Here is an 18,467-nt window from a genome sequence, read left to right on the forward strand (position 1 = left end):
GCTGGGCAGGACAGACCTGGGGGAACGAGGCGGGGGGGTGGCAATCCCACCCCTCTGTGAATACACTGGAGGGATGATCCCTCCTGCCTCGGGGCGGGGGGGGCGCAGAGTAGGAGGGAAGGGGGGGCAGACTGGGGGGATCCCACCTGGGAGGGGATCCCACCTCGATCCCACCTCAGGGGGGAATAGACTGAAGGGGATAACTGAAGGGACCATCCCTGCCCCACACACCTTCATGGCCTGGTGGATCCAGTCGTGGAAGGCGCCGACCCTGGTGTAGACCCCCGGCTTTTGGGGCAGGGCGCAGCCGGTGCCCCAGCTGACCACGCCGCAGAGCCGCCAGCGTGGGGTCCGGGAGATGCCATCCTCACACACAAAGGGACCCCCGCTATCACCCTGCCAGGAGGGAGACAGGGAAAGGGTCAGTGCCCTAGCACTGGCCTCCACTGCCCACCCGGGCCCCCCTCCCCGCCCAGTCCCACCTGGCAAGCGTCGGTGCCACCCTCAGCGTAGCCAGCGCAGAACATGCGGGGGCGGATCTGGTTGCTGTAGTATTCGGGCGAGTTGCACAGAGCGGTGCTGATGATGGGCACGGAGGCCTCCTGCAGGATGCCAGACTGCTGCCCTGGGGGAGATGCAGGGGAGAGTGGGCATGGGGTCCCCATCCCCCACCTGCCCTGCATCCATCCCCCCAAACCCAACTCCCGCCCACCCAGCAAATAACCCACTCACCCAGCATTCCCCCCCACCAATTCCAGCCACTGCCTGCCCCACATCTGCCCCCTACCTGCCCCCCTGGCATCCACTTGCCCACAACCAGTCCCTGCCCACCTTGCTTCTTCCCCCACCCAGAACACAGCATCCACCCACCCCTGCACCCAGGCCCCGTTTGCCCGGCATGTGCCCCCTACCCCGAACCCTGCTCCCACCCATCTAGCTTCCACCCCCATCTGAACCTGGCCCCTGCCTGCCTGGCATGTGCTCCCCCATCCCGAACCCAGCTCCTACCCATCTAGCTTCCAGCCCCTATCTGAACCTGGCCCCTCCCCTGAACCCAGCTCCCGCCCACCTAGCTTCCCCCGCCCCCATCTAAACGTGGCCCAGGCCTGCCAGGCATCTGCCCCCCACCTGAACCCAGCCACTGCCCGCCTGGCATATTCCCCCCTGCCCCTCCCACCCAGCATCCATTGTTGGACTACATTGATAATTGGTATATTTCTCTTGGACTTGATTGATAAAAAGGGAAGGAAGAGGATCCGGGGAACTACAGGCCATTCAGCCTCACCTCAGTCCCTGGAAAAATCATGGAGCAGGTCCTCAAAGAATCAATTTTGAAGCACTTAGAGGAGAGGAAAGTGATCAGGAACAGTCAGTATGGATTCACCAATGGCACGTCATGCCTGTCTAACCTAACTGCCTTCTATGAGGAGATAACTGGCTCTGTGGATGAGGGGAAAGCAGTAGATGTGTTATTCCTTGACCTTAGCAAAGCTTTTGATATGGTCTCCCACAGTATTCTTGCCAGCAACTTAAAGAAGTCTGGGCTGGATGATTGGACTATAAGGTGGATAGAAAGCTGGGTAGATTGTCGGGCTCAACGGGTAGTGATCAATGGTTCCATGTCTAGTTGGCAGCCAGTTTCAAGTGGAGTGCCCCATGGTCAGTCCTGGGGCTGGTTTTGTTCAATATCTTCATTAACGATCTGGAGGATGGTGTGGACTGCACCCTTAGCAAGTTTGCAGATGACACTAAACTGGGAGGAGTAGTTGATACGCTGGAGGGTAGAGATAGGATTCAGAGGGACCTAGACTAATTAGAAGATTGGGCCAAAAGAAATCTGATGAGGTTCAACAAGGACAAGTGCAGAGTCCTGCACTTAGGACGGAAGAATCCCATGCACTGCTACAGACAAGGGACCGAATGGCTGGGCAGCAGTTCTGCAGAAAAGGACCTAGGGGTTACAGTGGACGAGAAGCTGGATATGAGTCAACAGTGTGCCCTTGTTGCCAAGAAGGCCAACAGCATTTTGGGCTGTATAAGCAGGGGCATTGCCAGCAGATCGAGGGACGTGATCATTCCCCTCTATGCGGCACTGGTGAGGCCTCATCTGGAGAACTGGGTCCAGTTTTGGGCCCCACACTACAAGAAGGATGTGGATAAATTGGAGAGAGTCAATCGGAGGGCAACAAAAATGATTCGGGGGCTGGAGCACATGACTTATGAGGCGAGGCTGAGGGAACTGGGATTGTTTAGCCTGCAGAAGAGAAGAATGAGGGGGGATTTGATAGCTGCTTTCAACTACCTGAAAGGGGGTTCCAAGGATGATGGATCTAGACTGTTCTCAGTGGTAGCAGATGACAGAACAAGGAGCAATGGTCTCAAGTTGCAGAGGGGGAGGTTTAGGTTGAATATTAGGAAAAACTATTTCACTAGGAGGGTGGTGAAGCACTGGAATGGGTTACCTAGGGAGGTGGTAGAATCTCCATCCTTAGAGGTTTTTAAGGTCAGGCTTGACAAAGCCCTGCCTGGGATGATTTAGTTGGGGATTGGTCCTGCTTTGAGCAGGGGGTTGGACTAGATACCTCCTGAGGTCCCTTCCAACCCTGAGATTCTATGATTCTGTGACTGATATATTTCTGATATGGGAAATGTAAGGCAAAGTGACTCCACAGCAGACCCAGAATTTGGCCTGAATTTTTTCTCAGCCATGCTGCTGATCTGTGTTAATTGAAGTTGCCTATCAGCTTCACGAGGTCACTGTTAATTGTAGAAGCACATCCAGAGGCGGAGTTTGTTCTAAAACTAACAAGAGAACAGCTGGCCTTTATGGCTGGTACAACTTTGTTGAGTAATATTTGTGAACCCTCCCCAGATTTGCATATTTCTCTTGTTTGTTTCCTTTTAGATGTAACAAGTGAATAGACTTATTGAAGTCTGCCATTCCCCACTGATTTTAGACTGGTTATGGTAAAGGATGGGTAGGTGATACAATGCAGATGTGACAGGATACACCGTGGTGTGTGAGTGTGATTGTCTGTGCGATTGAATAAGAAATGAAAGATTAAAGGTTGAGTTGCCAGCCTTAAAATAAGACTCTTTGGCTGAAGAATGCAGTGGCTGAGATAGCCTGATAACCTTGAGGGCATACTAGAATCTACCCACAATTAACCCAAGGACAGGAGGGCCGAAGAACAAGATAACCTACTGTCATTCCATCCTTGCTGTGCCATCTGTGTGATTGACTATCACGTCAAACATGAGACCAGCATGACGAGGCCAACCCCATAGACTTACGTGAGGATGGATTCCTATAAAAACAGACCCTGAAGACTGAGGACTTTGGGTCTGGTTCTGCAACCAACTTCCAGGAGCCCCCATCCCCAAACTCCGGCCCCAAATCTGCCTGGAATACGCTGCCCATTCCCCCAGCACCTGCCCTGGCACTTGAACTGTGACCTTCCGCCCCCATCCGCTCACTATGTGCCTCCACCTGAACCCTGGCACCTCACCTGCCTGGCATCCACACCGGCATCTGAACACTGGCACCCATCCCTATAGAGGAGGGACCTCCGGGGTGCTGTGCCACCATGGGGGCGGGCTTTCCTGAAGTTGGTTCTTGGGGTCGGAATATTATGGGTTGCTCTGGGTGACATCATGGGAAGCCCCTCCTCATGGGCGGGGCCTAGCATTGCTACCCATCCAGTTTTACCCAGGTTTTGGTTTCTGTGTCCAGGTGCCATTTAAGGTTGCCAGGTGCCTGGTTTTTGGGGACCTGATGACCCTAAATGGCATCTGAACCAAAAGCCTGGTTACTGGGGGCTGGGGGCAGGCTAGGCTTGCTAAGCAGCCCGTTTTCAAGCAGAACCCCTGGTGGGAAAGGGACCCGGCAGCTCCGGTCAGCACCGCTAACCGGGCGTTAAAAGTCCATTCGGCAGAGCAGGGCTAAGACAGGCTCCCTGCCTGCCCTGGCTCTGCGCTGCTCCCGGAAGCAGCCGGCATGTCCCTGCGGCTCCTAGGCACAGGGGCGATCAGGGACCCGCAGGCAGTACCCCTGCAGCTCCCATTGGCTGGGAACCATGGCCGGGGGCAGGGGGGGGGGCTGCAAGGGCAATGCCTGTGGGCACGCAGCGTGCAGAGCCCCCTGGCCCCTCTGCCTAGGGGCTGCAGGGACATGCCGGCCGCTTCCGGGAGCAGCCCGGAGCCAGGGCAGGCAGGGAGCCTGTCTTAGCCTCACTGCACCCCAGAGTCTGCACTGCCAGCTGGAGCCCGCACCCCCTCCCGCACCCCAACCCCCTGCCCCAGCCCCATCCCAGAGCCTGCACCCCCAGCTGGAGCTCTCACCCCCCGACACACCCCAAAACCCTGCCCTAGCCTCGTCCCCAGCCCCACCCCAGAGCCTGCACCCCAGCTGGAGCCCTCACCCCACACCCCAACCCCTGCCCCAGCCCCTCGTCCCCAGCCCCACCCCAGAGCCTGCACCCCAGCTGGAGCCCTCACCCCCACACACCCCAACCCCTGCCCCAGCCCTCGTCCCCAGCCCCATCCCAGAGCCTGCACCCCCCGCTGGAGCTCTCACCCCCCCCCACACCCCAACCCCCTGCCCCAGCCCCTCGTCCCCAGCCCCACCCCAGAGCCTGCACCGCCAGCTGGAGCCCTCACCCGCTCCTGCACCCCCACCCCTGCCCCAGCCCCACCCCAGAGCCTGCACCCCCAGCTGGAGCCCTCACCCCCTCCCGCACCCCAACCCCCTGCCCCAGCACCTCGTCCCCAGCCCCACCCCAGAGCCTGCACCCCCAGCTGGAGCCCTCACCCGCTCCTGCACCCCAACCCCTGCCCCAGCCCCACCCCAGAGCCTGCACCCCAGCTGGAACCCTCACCCTCCCGCACCCCAACCCCGGCCCCAGCCCTCGGCCCCAGCCCCACCCCAGAGCCTGCACCCCAGCTGGAGCCACACCCCCACCCCTGCCCCAGCCCCTCGTCCCCAGCCCCACCCCAGAACCTGCACCCCAACTGGAGCCCTCACCCCAGCCCCCTTGAGAGGATCCAGTGAGCGACCGGGGGGGGGGGAGAAGGAGCGATGAGGGTGGGGCAGGGCCTTGAGGGGGGAGGCAGAGTAGGGGGCCTTGGGGGTCTGGTTACCGGGAATTAGAAAGTTGGCAACCCCAGCGGAGCCTCTAGCACAGGTCTTCCTCCATCTCCAGACCCCCATCTGTGTGACCCCCATGAGGGCCCCTCCTCCTGGCCTCCCACAGGGAGGGGCGTGGCCTTGTACTGTGTCCCTGGGCGGGGCCATGGCCAGGGGTGGGGCTGTGTCCCATGGGGGTGGGGGCAGTTGCACACTCACCGTAGTACTGGGTGTTGCCCCAGCCGGTCACGGTGCAGACCTTGCCGTCCAGGAGGGGCTGCCCCAGCGCCGGGAGGCAGACGGGCTGGACGTCCTCTGGGGAGACAGAGCCTGGGCATGAGGCACTGATAAGGGTTGCGTGCCACACGGTCACACAGACACACACCCATCCACACGCCCACACTGCCACACACCCACACAGCTACATGGCCACACACGCACACACCCACGCACACACTGCCACACGGCCACATAGCCACACACCCACACAGCCACATGCCCACACACACGCACATACAGCCACACACACCCACACGGCCACATAGCCACACACCCACACTGCTACACGGCCACACACAGCCACATGCCCACACACACGGCCACATAGCCGCACACACATGCACGCACGCCCACATTGCCACATAGCCACACACACACACACCCACATGCCCACACAGCCACAAACACCCACACACAGCCACAAGCTCACACAGCCATATGCCTACACACACCCACACAGCCACACACCCACATGCCTGTGCACCCACCCACAGCCACACACCCACATGCCCAACACAGCTACACATGCCCACACACCCACATGCCCACACAGATACATGCACAACACACACCCCGCACACCATACACACAACACACATACTACTCGGACACATCGCACTGTGCACGCAGATAAATGCACCGCACACCAAATGCACAACAGACACACACTCAAAACCCACAGACACGCCACACCCCATACACAGACACCACACACTGGTCGGTAAATGCACAATGCGCACACACTACAGACACCCCTCCCCCACACGCCCAGCGACACTAACAGGCTCGCACTCTCACACTGCAGCCCACGCACAAAGCCCCACAGGCGCCTCCCCACAGTGCATGGGGCAAGCCCCAGGCCCCGCGCCGGGCGCCCCGCACGTCCAGGGTCACCGCTCGCACGCCCAGGGTCACCGCTCGCACGGCCAGGCGTCACTGCTCGCACGTCCAGGGTCACCGCTCGCACGCCCAGGGTCACCGCTCGCCCACACGCACCGGTGAAGCTGAGGGGCGTGGCCAGGCGCACCAGCGCGATGTCGTTGCCGTTCTCCTCGCTGTTGGGGTCCAGGAAGGGCAGGTAGCCAGCGTGGTACACCACGCCCGTCACCCCCACCTGCTGCCCCCTGCTGGACACCTGAGAGATGGCGCCTGAGAAAACCCGCCAGCGGCTCACCACCCGGTTTCTCCTGCAGGGATGGACAGATGGACACAGTGCATCACGGGGCCAGGCGGGGCTGCCACCCCCTCCCCCACCAGGATGGGGCTGCTGCTGAGAGCAGGGGGCTGGGAGCCAGGACTCCTGTGTTCTCTCTCTGGCTCTGCCAGGAGTGTGACGTCTAGTGGTTACAGCAAGGGGGGGCTGGGAGCCAAGACTCCTGGGATCTATGCCCAGCTCTGGGAGGGAAGTGGGGTCTTGTGGTTAGCGCAGGGGGGCTGGGCTGAAGGCAGGACTCCTGGGTTCCATCCGGGCTTGGTGCTGGGCACTCACTCAGGGAAGCAGTGTGCGGCAGTGACAACCCACTCGCTGGAGATGATGGAGCCACCGCACAGATGGGTGCTGTCGTAGCGCAGGCTGACCTGCCACGGCCACTTGCCCAGACTGGCGTCCTGGCCCCCCACGATCCGCTCAACAGACAACTTCCTGCGCCCACAGTCTGCAGGGGACACGCCAGTCAGTGCCAGCCACTCTCCGCCACAACCACTAGGGGGAGACAACCAACCCCCCACCCTACCCCCACAGCCACCCCTGGGGGCCGTGGCCACTCCCCCAGCATGATCCCAGGGGTAACCAATGGGGCAGCCCCAGGGCGACTCCCCCGACACCCCGACACCAAGGGAGGTTTCCTGGGTTACTCTGGAGGCCTCATTTTATCCTGTAGCTTCTTCCACGCTGGCTCTTGTCTGTTTCAGCTGGAAATTGCAGGGCCAGGAAGTGCCTGTGCAGGATCTGGCACAATGAGGCCCTGATCCCAGCTGGGGTCAATCGGCCGCAGCTCCATTGGGGTCAATGGGGCCAGATCCCAGCAGGGGTCAATGGGCCGTAGCTCCATTGGGGTCAATGGGGCCAGATCCCAGCTGGGGTCAATCGGCCGCAGCTCCATTGGAGTCAATGGGGCCAGATCCCAGCTGGGGTCAATCGGCCGCAGCTCCATTGGAGTCAATGGGGCCAGATCCCAGCTGGGGTCAATGGGCCGTAGCTCCATTGGGGTCAATGGGGCCAGATCCCAGCTGGGGTCAATGGGCCGTTGCTCCATTGGAGTCAATGGGGCCAGGCCCCCAGCCCGTGTCAATCGGCCGTTGCTCCATTGGAGTCAATGGAAAATTGGGTTTTTGACAAAATGAAATTCCTCAGGAAAGGCCTCTGCTCTGGTTGAAAACCCAACGTTCCTGTCCAGGAGGAGAGACCCAAGTGCATCCTGGGAGTCCCTGGCTCTGGTTCATCAGGATATCTCAGCCCACGGACGAGAACAGGGACATGAGGTAACTGAGCTATGCTGCCCACAAGCACCACGGCCACGCTTCAGAATCCAAGTCATCTGCAGTTTGAAACGTCCCTGAAAAATGTTTGTTTTCCTTGGAAATAAGAAATAAATATTTCAACCAGCTCCAACCAGGGCTGATTGTGATGGGCACTGACTAGAGAGAGAGAGAGAGAGAGTGGTGTGCATGGGAATGGACATGCAGACAGGTGTGTGCAGGGGAGATGAACAGAGGGGTGGCTGAAGAGAAGGATGGATGGAGGGGTGTAGGTGTGGACACGGGTGAAGGGAGGGACGGGGGTGTGTGGGTATGGAGGTGGATGGATGGATCAATGGAGTATGTAGGTATGGAAATGGATGGTTGGGTAGAGGCTGGATGGCTGGATATGGAGGTGGATGTATGGATACAGGATGTGGAGATAGATGGATGGATGAATGGATGGATGGGGTGTGTGGAATGGATGGAGGGCTGGCTGTGTGGTGTGGAGATGGATGGGTAGATGGATAGTGGATGGGTGGGTGGCTGTGTAGGTATGGAGGTGGCTGGCTGGCTGGCTGGCTGGATGGGTGGATGGAGGGGTGTGTGTGGAATGGAGATGGATGGAGGGATGGATAGTGGATGTGGAGATGGATAGATGGATGGGGGGGTGTTGTGCTGAGATGGATGGGTCAGTAGATGGCTGGCTGGGTGGATATGGAGATGGATGAAGGGATGGACAGTGGATATGGATAGGGATGGGGAGTGTAGGTGTGGAGATGGATGGAGGGATGGATAGTGGATGTGGAGATGGATAGATGGATGGGGGTGTGTTGTGCTGAGATGGATGGGTCAGTAGATGGCTGGCTGGGTGGATATGGAGATGGATGAAGGGATGGACAGTGGATATGGATAGGGATGGGGAGTGTAGGTGTGGAGATGGATGGAGGGATGGATAGTGGATGTGGAGATGGATAGAGGGTGTGTAGGTGTGGAGATGGATGGGTGGGTAGATGGCTGTTTGTCAGGGTGGGTATGGAGGTGGATAGTGGATGGGGTGTGTGGAATGGAGATGGATGGAGGGATGGATAGTGGATGTGGAGATGGATAGATGGATGGGGGTGTGTTGTGCTGAGATGGATGGGTCAGTAGATGGCTGGCTGGGTGGATATGGAGATGGATGAAGGGATGGACAGTGGATATGGATAGGGATGGGGGGTGTAGGTGTGGAGATGGATGGGTCAGTAGATGGCTGGCTGGGTGAATATGGAGATGGCTGGAGGGATGGATAATGGATGTGGGGGTGTCGGTGGTGAGATGGATGGGTCTGTAGATGGCTGGCTGGCTGGCTATGTGGGTATGGAAGTGGGTGGAGGGATGGAAGGACAGGGTGTTGGATGGGGCTATGCCCAGGGCTGAGGGCTCCATACCTTGGCAGAGAGTCGCAAGGAACTGGCCCGTCGGGCAGTCGCTGTAAGACAGAAATGTGAGGGGTCAGCGTGAGGGTGGGGCAGGAGGGGATGTGTGTGAGGTGCATGTTCACCCCCCACTGAGCATCTGGGGAAGGTGCCACTCCCACAGACATGGACATGTTTGCACACCTCAGACCCACGTACGTTCGCTGACAGAGACAGGGCTCAACCGAAAAGGACAGAAAGTAGGTGTGAGCTGGGACACATGGAGACAGACACACACAGCAGAGCTCACCCCCTCCAGCAGGGGGCAGCAGGGACACACACACACACACACACACACACACACGGTTCATTATCATTCATTTATTATGTGATGTTACGATTAACTAACATCATATAGAAACATTATGTGCTAAATAGATGTAAGTTGTAGGACCACAGAAATATACGACTGATCAGTAGTCCGAAGGGATATGGATAAACAGGGCTGGAAGACCTGGCCTACAGGCTGAGGCCTGTAATATGTCAGCTTAGTCATACTAGGCCATAGGCTTAAGAAATGCTGGACATAAGTGACCGAAAATTGGCCCCAAACGACAAGATTACTGGAAAAGCTGTTGCAACGGGTGGTATTGTGAAAAATGAACAGTACGAGTAATTTTGACGACAGGACACATTGTGCCCTAACCGCAGGGTTTACGTCGTGCTAATGCGACTAAAAGGAATTATAATCAACCTATGGAAAACAGGGTACCCTGATATTCTTGGGGGACATGATACAAGTAAGGACAAAGAGGGTGGATGCCTTCATACACACAGCGAGTGTTAGGTGTGGTCAGAATCACCAGATAAAGGAGAGCTCCCAGAGTGGGGAAAATGGGCTTTCTGCAAGTAAACTTTAGCAGGAACCATCCCTCTCCGGCAGGGGCGGCAGAGACACACACACAGAGCAGGGCTAAATCCCTCCAGCAGAGGGTAGCAGGACAGACGGACGGACGGACGGACGGACACACACACACACACACACACACACACACACATCCAACAAAACGCCAATATAAGAGTAACCAGTTCCCAGGGATCCAGCAGCCCAGGCGTTGGGGAAGGGCTGCCCACAGAGTTCCCCTGCCCCCTCCTAGCAGCACGGCACCCACTGCTGAGCCCCCCCACCCCGCCCCACGCACCAGATGGAGACGACCTCACTGAGTCTATGGGCCAGGGGCAGGCGAGACTCGTCCACACAGAAATATCCCGATGTCCCATTGGCGCCCGCGTGCTCCACATCCAGCTCCGAGTGCCAGAGAGACCTGGGGAGGGGACAGCGTCACCCACAGGCAGCCAACCCCTGTCAGAGATCTGCCCCACCACACAGTGCCCCTCACTCCCGACCCGCAGCCCCCTGCTGTCCCAGCCTTGGGTCCCCCCTCCCCAGCTCTGTCAGCGCCCCTCACTCCTGACCCGCAGCCCCTGCTATCCCAGCCCTGGGCTCCCCCCTCCCCAGCTCTGTCAGCGCCCCTCATTCCACACCCGCAGCCCCCTGCTATCCCAGCCTTGGGTCCCCCAAGCTCTGTCAGCGCCCCTCACTCCCGACCCGCAGCCCCTGCTATCCCAGACTGGTACCTGACGAAGCCCATCTCTGCACAGCTCAGCGCAGCCACCAGGGCATTGGAGGAGGTGGAGCAGATGAGGCGCCATTTGCTCTCACTCTCATCGTACAGTGTGAGTCGGAGGTCGGCCGAACTGACCTGGACTGTGGGGTTGGAGGGGGCAGCACTGAGCAATGGTCTAAGAACGTCATGTGTCACCCTCCATCTCCCCTCCAGCCCTGCACGAGCACCCTAGGTCAGCCTGTGTCCATGTCTCCCTCCAGGGGCCATTCTCAGCACTACAACAGACGTCCCGGCAACAGGGAGGAGTCCGGTGGCACCTTAAAGACTAACAGATTTATTTGGGCATAAGCTTTCGTTGTTAAAAAACCCACTTCCTCAGTGTTTTTTTTTTACCCAAGAAGTGGTTTTTTACCCACAAAAGCTTATGCCCAAATAAATCTGTTAGTCTTTAAGGTGCCACCGGACTCCTTGTTGGTTTTGTGGATACAGACTAACACAGCTACCCCCGGATACTTAGCAACAAGGAGGGTGGATCAGGGCAGGGCTCTGGGCTGTTCACAGACCAGCCCATTTCCTACTAACGCCCACAGAGTGGCAGCTGGATCCAGTGGATGAGGGCCCTCCACTGGGAGTCAGGACCCCTGGCATCTATGCCTGGTTCTGGGAGGAGAGTGGGGTCTGGTGAGTTGGGTTGGCGCGGTGGGAGAGGGCTTTGAACCAGGACTCCTGGGTTCTCTCTCCAGCTCTGGGAGGGGAGTAGGGTCTGATGGGCAGAGGAGGAGTGGCTGGGAGCCAGGACTCCTTGGTTCTATCCCCGGCTCTGGGAGGGGAGTGGGGTCTGGTGGGTTAGAGGAGGGTGTCAGACTCCCACATTGAGGGGGGCAGCAGCTCCCAGTCATATGGCCCTGAGCAGGGGGCTCCCCCACTTACCACCATACAGTCCTTCACTGTTGCTCCCCAGCACAGATGTCACTGCAAGAGACAAGAGAGCCTTAGAGCACATGCAGAGCCCACCACGCCCAGCAGGGGGCAGCGCCAGGTGCGCCCATGGCTGTGATTATGAGGGGTGAGGCTCTGGCATCAGGGAATGTGAGCTGGGGGGGCACAGGCAGGGCTGGCAGGTGGGGCTAGCAGGGGGCTATAGGACAGGAGTAAGGGGCATTTGCCCGCTGGGGAGGGGTAGTGGGGGGCTGGCAGGGGGCTTCAGATTGGGAGTGAGGGGCCCGGGCAGGGCTGGGTGGGGGGATCCCAGGGCTGGGATAACAGGGGGTTGCATATTGGGAGTGAGGGGTCCTGGGGGGCCAGGTTCTTACCAATGGCCCACACGCTGGCTCCGATGCCGGCTAAGAGCAGGAAACCACCAGTCACGACAGCCACAACCTTGGGCAGCGACCAGCACGGCACCTTGGGGCCCCCTGGAACAGGAGGGGGGTTACTGGGGCTGGGAAGGACCCCCCCTTTCCTGGTTCTCAGCACAGGCTGTCGCACTGACTCCCCCCGGCTGGCTGGGGCCCCCCACACACCCCAGCACATGGCCCTGGGGCTGACCCTGGCATCCTGCCCCCGCTCAGCAGCCCCATATCTCACTCTAGAGGAGTCACAGGGCCTCAGCACCCAGCCTGGGAACCTGCCTGCCCCACTGCCCCACCCCTCCCCATTCCTCCCCATTCAGCCAGAGGGATGGAGGGAAGGGAAAGTAGGCCTGGGGATGAAATAGGAGCCTGAAGACCCGAGGCGGGTGGGGAGGCTCCAAGCCTCTGCCCCTGCAACCACCTGAACTCCCCCTCCCTGTACCAGGAATAGAACCCAGGAGTCCTGGCTCCCAGCTCCCGCCTGCTTTAACCCACCAGACCCCACTCCCCTCCCAGAGCGGGGCACAGAACCCAGGAGTCCTGGCTCCCAGCCCCCACCTGCTTTAACCCACCAGACCCCACTCCCCTCCCAGAGCGGGGCACAGAACCCAGGAGTCCTGGCTCCTAGCTCCCCCCTGCTTTAACCCACCAGACCCCACTCCCCTCCCAGAGCAGGGCACAGAACCCAGGAGTCCTGGCTCCCAGCCCCCGCCTGCTTTAACCCACCAGACCCCACTCCCCTCCCAGAGCAGGGCACAGAACCCAGGAGTCCTGGCTCCCAGCCCCAGAGTGAAGAGTTAATGAATTCCGTGTCCCACAGACCGAGCGTGGCGGGGTGGGGGTTGGTCCAGGGGGACTTTGCCCTCGGGCAGGGTGCAGTGACCCACAGAGACGCGGCGCCAGAAAGCGCCTGGCAGGGCTGTTCCCATTCCTGGGGCCCCTGCTGGGGACGTTGCCCCCCCCCCCCCGCCGGGCACAGCAGGGTCACAGGGGAGGGAACTGGCCCCATGGTGCCACTCACTGGGAGCCCCCACCGCTCACTTGCCCTGTCTAGGGCCAGTGCACCCACCCACCCCTAGACACTGAGTTCCCTGTGTGCCCCTACAGTAAGGTCCCCCAGCACCCAGGGGTGCCATGCTGCAGGGCACTGGGCAGGGGGCACAGCGTGGGGTGGATGCCAGGCTTGCAGGGGGCTCCATGCTGTAGGGGTGGGGGCTCGGTGTTGTAGGGAGCAGGGCAGGGGCTGAGGAGGGGTTGTTTTGTTCTCATACTCAGCATCTGCCCCAAAGCCCCAGCACGGCTCTGGAGGTCGCTGTGTTCCTGGCAGCATTGACTGATTCCCAGCCCTACTGCTCTGACCACTAACCCCCGCCACCCCCAGCCGGGATAGAACCCAGGAGTCCTGGGGGTGGGAGGGGGCTCTGTGGGGACATGGGTATGCGGTTGAATCTGGCCCATGGCCAGTGCAGGGCTGAAGGGCTCTGCCCCGAGCCCAGTGCCTCGTAGCCAGGGGGCCATCGGGGCTGGGGCTGCGGACGCTGTGCTGGGACAGACAGGGAAGGGGTGCAGGGCGGGTTTTTTGATCTCCTCACACCTGGCCTGGGAGGATCGGCTCCTACACCCACCCCCCACCTGCAGCCCAGGCCAGCCCCGGGGGGGGGGGGGGAGGGAGCTGCTAGCCTACACCTGGGGAAGGGGAACCAGCAGGGCTGGCTCAGCCTCACAGCTGCTCCACCACAGGACAAGTGCTACTCTGAAATGTACAGATGGGGAAACTGAGGCACAGAGAGGGGCAATCAGAGCTGGGGATAGAACCTGGAGTCCTGGCTCCCAACCACCCACCCCACAATGTAAGGGGACAACACAAAGGCATTTTTATCTTCAACTGCACTGAAATAATACCATGGCAACACACTTATTCAACAGTCCTAGTGTCACACAACCAGCCTGTGTGTGTGTAAGGTCACCCTGAGGGGTTGGGGGGACACACTGGGGCTGTATGTGTGGGTACAGTCGCTCTGGGGGGGTATCACACAATGGGGTTCTGTGTGTGTGTGTGTGTGTGTGCAGTCACCCTAGGGTCACACAACACAACTCTGTGTGTGTGTGCAGTCATCCTGGGGTCACACAACACAACTCTGTGTGTGTACACTTGCTGGGGGGCACAGTGGGGCTGTATGTGTGTGTACAGTTGCCCTGGGGTCACACAGTGGGGCTTTGTGTGTGTGTGTGTGTCCTGTTGCCCTAGGGTCACCCACGTGGGGGGGGTGGGTGGGTGGGTGGGTGTACAGATGCCCTAGGGTCACAACTGGGCTCTGTGTGTGTGGGTGTGGGTGTGTGTGTACAGCCGTCCCGGGGTGGCACAGCAGGGCCAGCGATGGGCAGTACCCCTAGCAGGGGCCCCCTGTGAGCCCAGCTCTCTGGGGGGTCCCTGGGCAGAGCCAGCCCCAGCCAGTGCCGGGGCAACGAGGCCGATGTTCTCTGGGACAGGGCCTGGCTCTCGCGGGCTGTGCAGCGCCTGGCACAAGGCCGGGGGGGGGGGTGCCAGAGGGTAGCTAATGGCCAGCTGAGCCAGTGGGGAAGCTGTGAAAGGCCAGAAAGCCGCATCGGTAGAGCCCCAAGGCCCCTGGAAAGCCCTTTGCAGGCTCCCTGAGCCGCCCCACCCCCCACCCCCAGGGCGCAGGCGATAGGGAGGGAACTGGCAGGCAGAGGAGACATTAGCACACGGCGCTGAATTCAGCTAGGACACCCTGCTAATGCCAGCTGCCCCTCTGCCCCATTGCTCTGCCCCAGGCCTGGCCAAACAGGCTACAGCACCTCAGCGGCTCACAGCAGGGAGGGCTTTTCCCTCAGGAAAATTCCCACTGTTTGTCAAAACACCAAATATGCCCCCGCCCCCCCATCAGTTTTCAGTCCCCACTTTTCATTTTTTTCTCCCAAGGAAAAATCAGAAAGTTCTCAGAGATAGAACCCAGGAGTCCTGGCTCCCAGCCCTGCCTGCTCTAACCACTAGACCCCACTCCCCTCCCAAAGCTGGGGAGGGAACCCAAGTGTCCTGGCTCCCAGCCTCCCCCACCACCTCCCCCTCCCTCTTCTGCCAAAACGTTTGTTTTCTTGAGAACACCACCCCCCCAGCAGCAGGGCCGCATGAGCAGCTGGGGCAGTGGTGTCACCAAAAGAGCCACTGCAGCCACTAACCCAAGCTGGCTTCTTCCCGTGGCACAACCGCCCCCCCCCCCGCCCCCGGACTCCCCCTGCTCGTGCAGCATAGAATCATAGAATCTCAGGGTTGGAAGGGACCTCAGGAGGTATCTAGTCCAACCCCCTGCTCAAAGCAGGACCAACCCCAACTAAATCATCCCAGCCAGGGCTTTGTCAAGCCTGACCTTAAAATCCTCTAAGGATGGAGATTCCACCACCTCCCTAGGGAACCCAGTCCAGTGCTTCCCCACCACCCTCCTAGTGAAATAGTTTTTCCTACTATCCAACCTAAACCTCCCCCATTGCTCCTTGTTCTGTCATCTGCTACCACTGAGAACAGCCGAGCTCCATCCTCTTTGGAACCCCCTTTGAGGTAGTTGAAAGCAGCTATCAAATCCCCCCTCATTCTTCTCTTCTGCAGACTAAATAATCACAGTTCCCTCAGCCTCTCCTCATAAGTCATGTGCTCCAGACCCCTGATCATTTTCATTGCCCTCCCCTGGAGTCTCTCCAATTTGTCCACATCCTTTCTGTAGTGTGGGGCCCAAGACGGGTCACAGTACTCCAGATGTAGCCTCACCAGTGCCGCATAGAGGGGAATTATCACGTCCCTCGATCTGCTGGCAATGCTCCTACTAACGCAGCCCAATATGCCGTTAGCCTTCTTGGCAACAAGGACACACTGCTGACTCATATCCAGCCTCTCGTCCACTGTAACCCCCAGGGCCTTTTCTGCAGAGCTGCTGCTTAGCCCAGGGGTGGCCGACCTGTGGCTCAAGAGCCACATGTGTCTCTTCAGAAGTTAATATGGGGCTCCTTGTATAGGCACCAACTCTAGGGCTGGAGCTACAGGCGCCAACTTTCCAATGTGCCGGGGGGTGGGGGCTCACTGCTCAACCCCTGGCTCTGTCACAGGCCCTGCCCCCACTCCACCCCTTCCCACCCCCTCCCCTGAGCCTGCCATGCCCTCGCTTCTCCCCCACCCACCCAGAGCCTCCTGCACGCCACGAAACAGCTGATCGGGGAGGGCAGGGGAGGCGCTGATCGGTGGGGCTGCTGGTCGGAGGGAGGCTCTGGGAGCTGGGGAGGGCTGATGGGGGGCTACTGACATAGGCGCCGACTTCTACTCGCACCGGTGGGTGCTTGAGCCGCCTCTGCACCTGGCCCTGCCCCGACTCCACCCCTGCCCTGCCCCCATTCCAACCCCTTCCCCAAAGTCCCTGCCCCAACTCCGCCCTCTCCCTGCCCCTATTCCAACTTCTTCCCCAAATCCCCGCCCCAGCCCTGCCTCTTCCACGCCTCCTCCCGAGTGTGCCATGTTCCCGCTCCTCCCCCGTCCCTCCCAGAGCTTGCTACGCCACCAAACAGCTGTTTGGTGGCGGCAAGTGCTGAGAGGTAGGTGGAGGAGCAGGGACGCGGCGCGCTCAGGGGAGGAGGAGGTGGGGCAGGGGGTAAGGGGAGCTTGGCTGCCAGTGGGTGCAGAGCACCCACTAATTTTTCCCTGTGGCTGCTCCAGCCCCAGAGCACCCACGGACTCGGTGCCTATGGCAACTGACATATTACTGTGGCTCTTTGGCAATGTACGTTGGTAAATTCTGGCTCCTTCTCAGGCTCAGGTTGGCCACCCCGGCTTAGCCAGTCGGTCCCCAGCCTGTAGCGGTGCCTGGGATTCTTCTGTCCTCAGTGCAGGACTCTGCACTTGTCCTTGTTGAACGTCCCAGCCCTGAGGTGCACCTGCCCCACCCTGACGGGTCAGATTCCTTGTGACTCTCCCAGGCCACAAACCGCTACCATGGGGAACTGCTGAGAAAGCACCAGGCCTTGTAGAAGCCACAGGCCAGCCCGATCGGTGCTGGGGAAAACACCCCTCCAAGCCAGGCAGGGGAGAGAAGAGGGACGGGACCCCAGTGCTCCTCACTGGCACACACAGCAATGACCTGCCAGCCTTGCTGGAGCAATCCCTGCACTGGGATCCCGCCAAGCAGCTCAGGGGAACTGTTCCCACCGTCAACTTCGACCGACCCACTGCCGCCCAGCACAGGCCCCCGAAATCAGCCAGGCCAAAGTACAGCTCTACTGTTAGGATAAAGGGGGGACTGAAAGCCACGGAAATGGACAGACGTGGCATGGATGAGTGGATGGATGGATGGAGGAAAGGAAGGGTACATGTGGAGATGGATGGATGGATGGATGGATGGATGGATGGATGGATGGATGGATGGAGGGAAGGAGGGGTACATGTGGAGATGGATGGATGGATGGATGGATGGAAGGAGGGAGGGAAGGAGGGGTACATGTGGAGATGGATGGAAGGAGGGGTACATGTGGAGATGGATGAATGGATGGATGGATGGATGGATGGAGGGAGGGAGGGAAGGAAGGGTACATGTGGAGATGGATGGATGGATGGAGGAAAGGAAGGGTACATGTGGAGATGGATGGATGGATGGATGGATGGAGGGAAGGAGGGGTACATGTGGAGATGGATGGATGGATGGATGGATGGAGGGAGGGAGGGAAGGAGGGGTACATGTGGAGATGGATGGAAGGAGTGGTACATGTGGAGATGGATGAATGGATGGATGGATGGAGGGAGGGAGGGAGGGAGGGAAGGAAGGGTACATGTGGAGATGGATGGAAGGAGGGGTACATGTGGAGATGGATGAATGGATGGATGGATGGATGGATGGAGGGAGGGAGGGAAGGAGGGGTACATGTGGAGATGGATGAATGGATGGGTGGATGGATGGAAGGACGGGTACATGTGGAGATGGATGGATGGAGGGAGGGAGGGAGGGAGGGAAGGAGGGATACATGTGGAGATGGATGGAGGGAGGGAACGAGGGAGGGAGTGGTATATGTAAATAATACAGCAGGGCAAAGATTATCCAACAAGTTCTTGGAATGTATTGGAGAAATTTTTTTTATTTCAGACGGTGGAGAAAGCTACTGGGGAGAGGCTGTTCTAGATTTGATTTTGACAAATAGGGAGGAACTGGTTGAATTTGAAAGTGGAAGGCAGCTTAAG

At 59.3% G+C, this 18,467-nt stretch overlaps 1 protein-coding gene across 6 annotated transcripts in view; it reads right to left on the bottom strand.

The window, feature by feature from the left end:
- The window catches only part of HPN (hepsin), a 32,191-nt gene that overhangs the window by 1,681 nt on the left and 12,043 nt on the right, over window positions 1-18,467 (bottom strand). For 4 of the 6 annotated variants that reach the window (XM_039512271.1, XM_039512270.1, XM_039512269.1 and 1 more), the window contains 10 exons: window positions 12,200-12,301; window positions 11,817-11,858; window positions 10,897-11,026; window positions 10,461-10,583; window positions 9,292-9,332; window positions 6,894-7,059; window positions 6,401-6,591; window positions 5,345-5,440; window positions 483-625; window positions 232-396 (listed from right to left, as the gene is read on the bottom strand). In XM_039512271.1, the coding sequence (XP_039368205.1) occupies window positions 232-396; window positions 483-625; window positions 5,345-5,440; window positions 6,401-6,591; window positions 6,894-7,059; window positions 9,292-9,332; window positions 10,461-10,583; window positions 10,897-11,026; window positions 11,817-11,858; window positions 12,200-12,301 (1,199 nt within the window). Of the gene's footprint in view, window positions 1-231; window positions 397-482; window positions 626-3,205; window positions 3,309-5,344; window positions 5,441-6,400; window positions 6,592-6,893; window positions 7,060-9,291; window positions 9,333-10,460; window positions 10,584-10,896; window positions 11,027-11,816; window positions 11,859-12,199; window positions 12,302-18,467 lie in introns of those variants that run through there. The other 2 variants (XM_039512272.1, XM_039512273.1) reach the window with 2 other exon arrangements.

The sequence above is a fragment of the Mauremys reevesii genome, linkage group 24 (assembly GCF_016161935.1).
Source record: "Mauremys reevesii isolate NIE-2019 linkage group 24, ASM1616193v1, whole genome shotgun sequence".
Classification (NCBI taxonomy): Eukaryota; Metazoa; Chordata; order Testudines; family Geoemydidae; genus Mauremys; species Mauremys reevesii.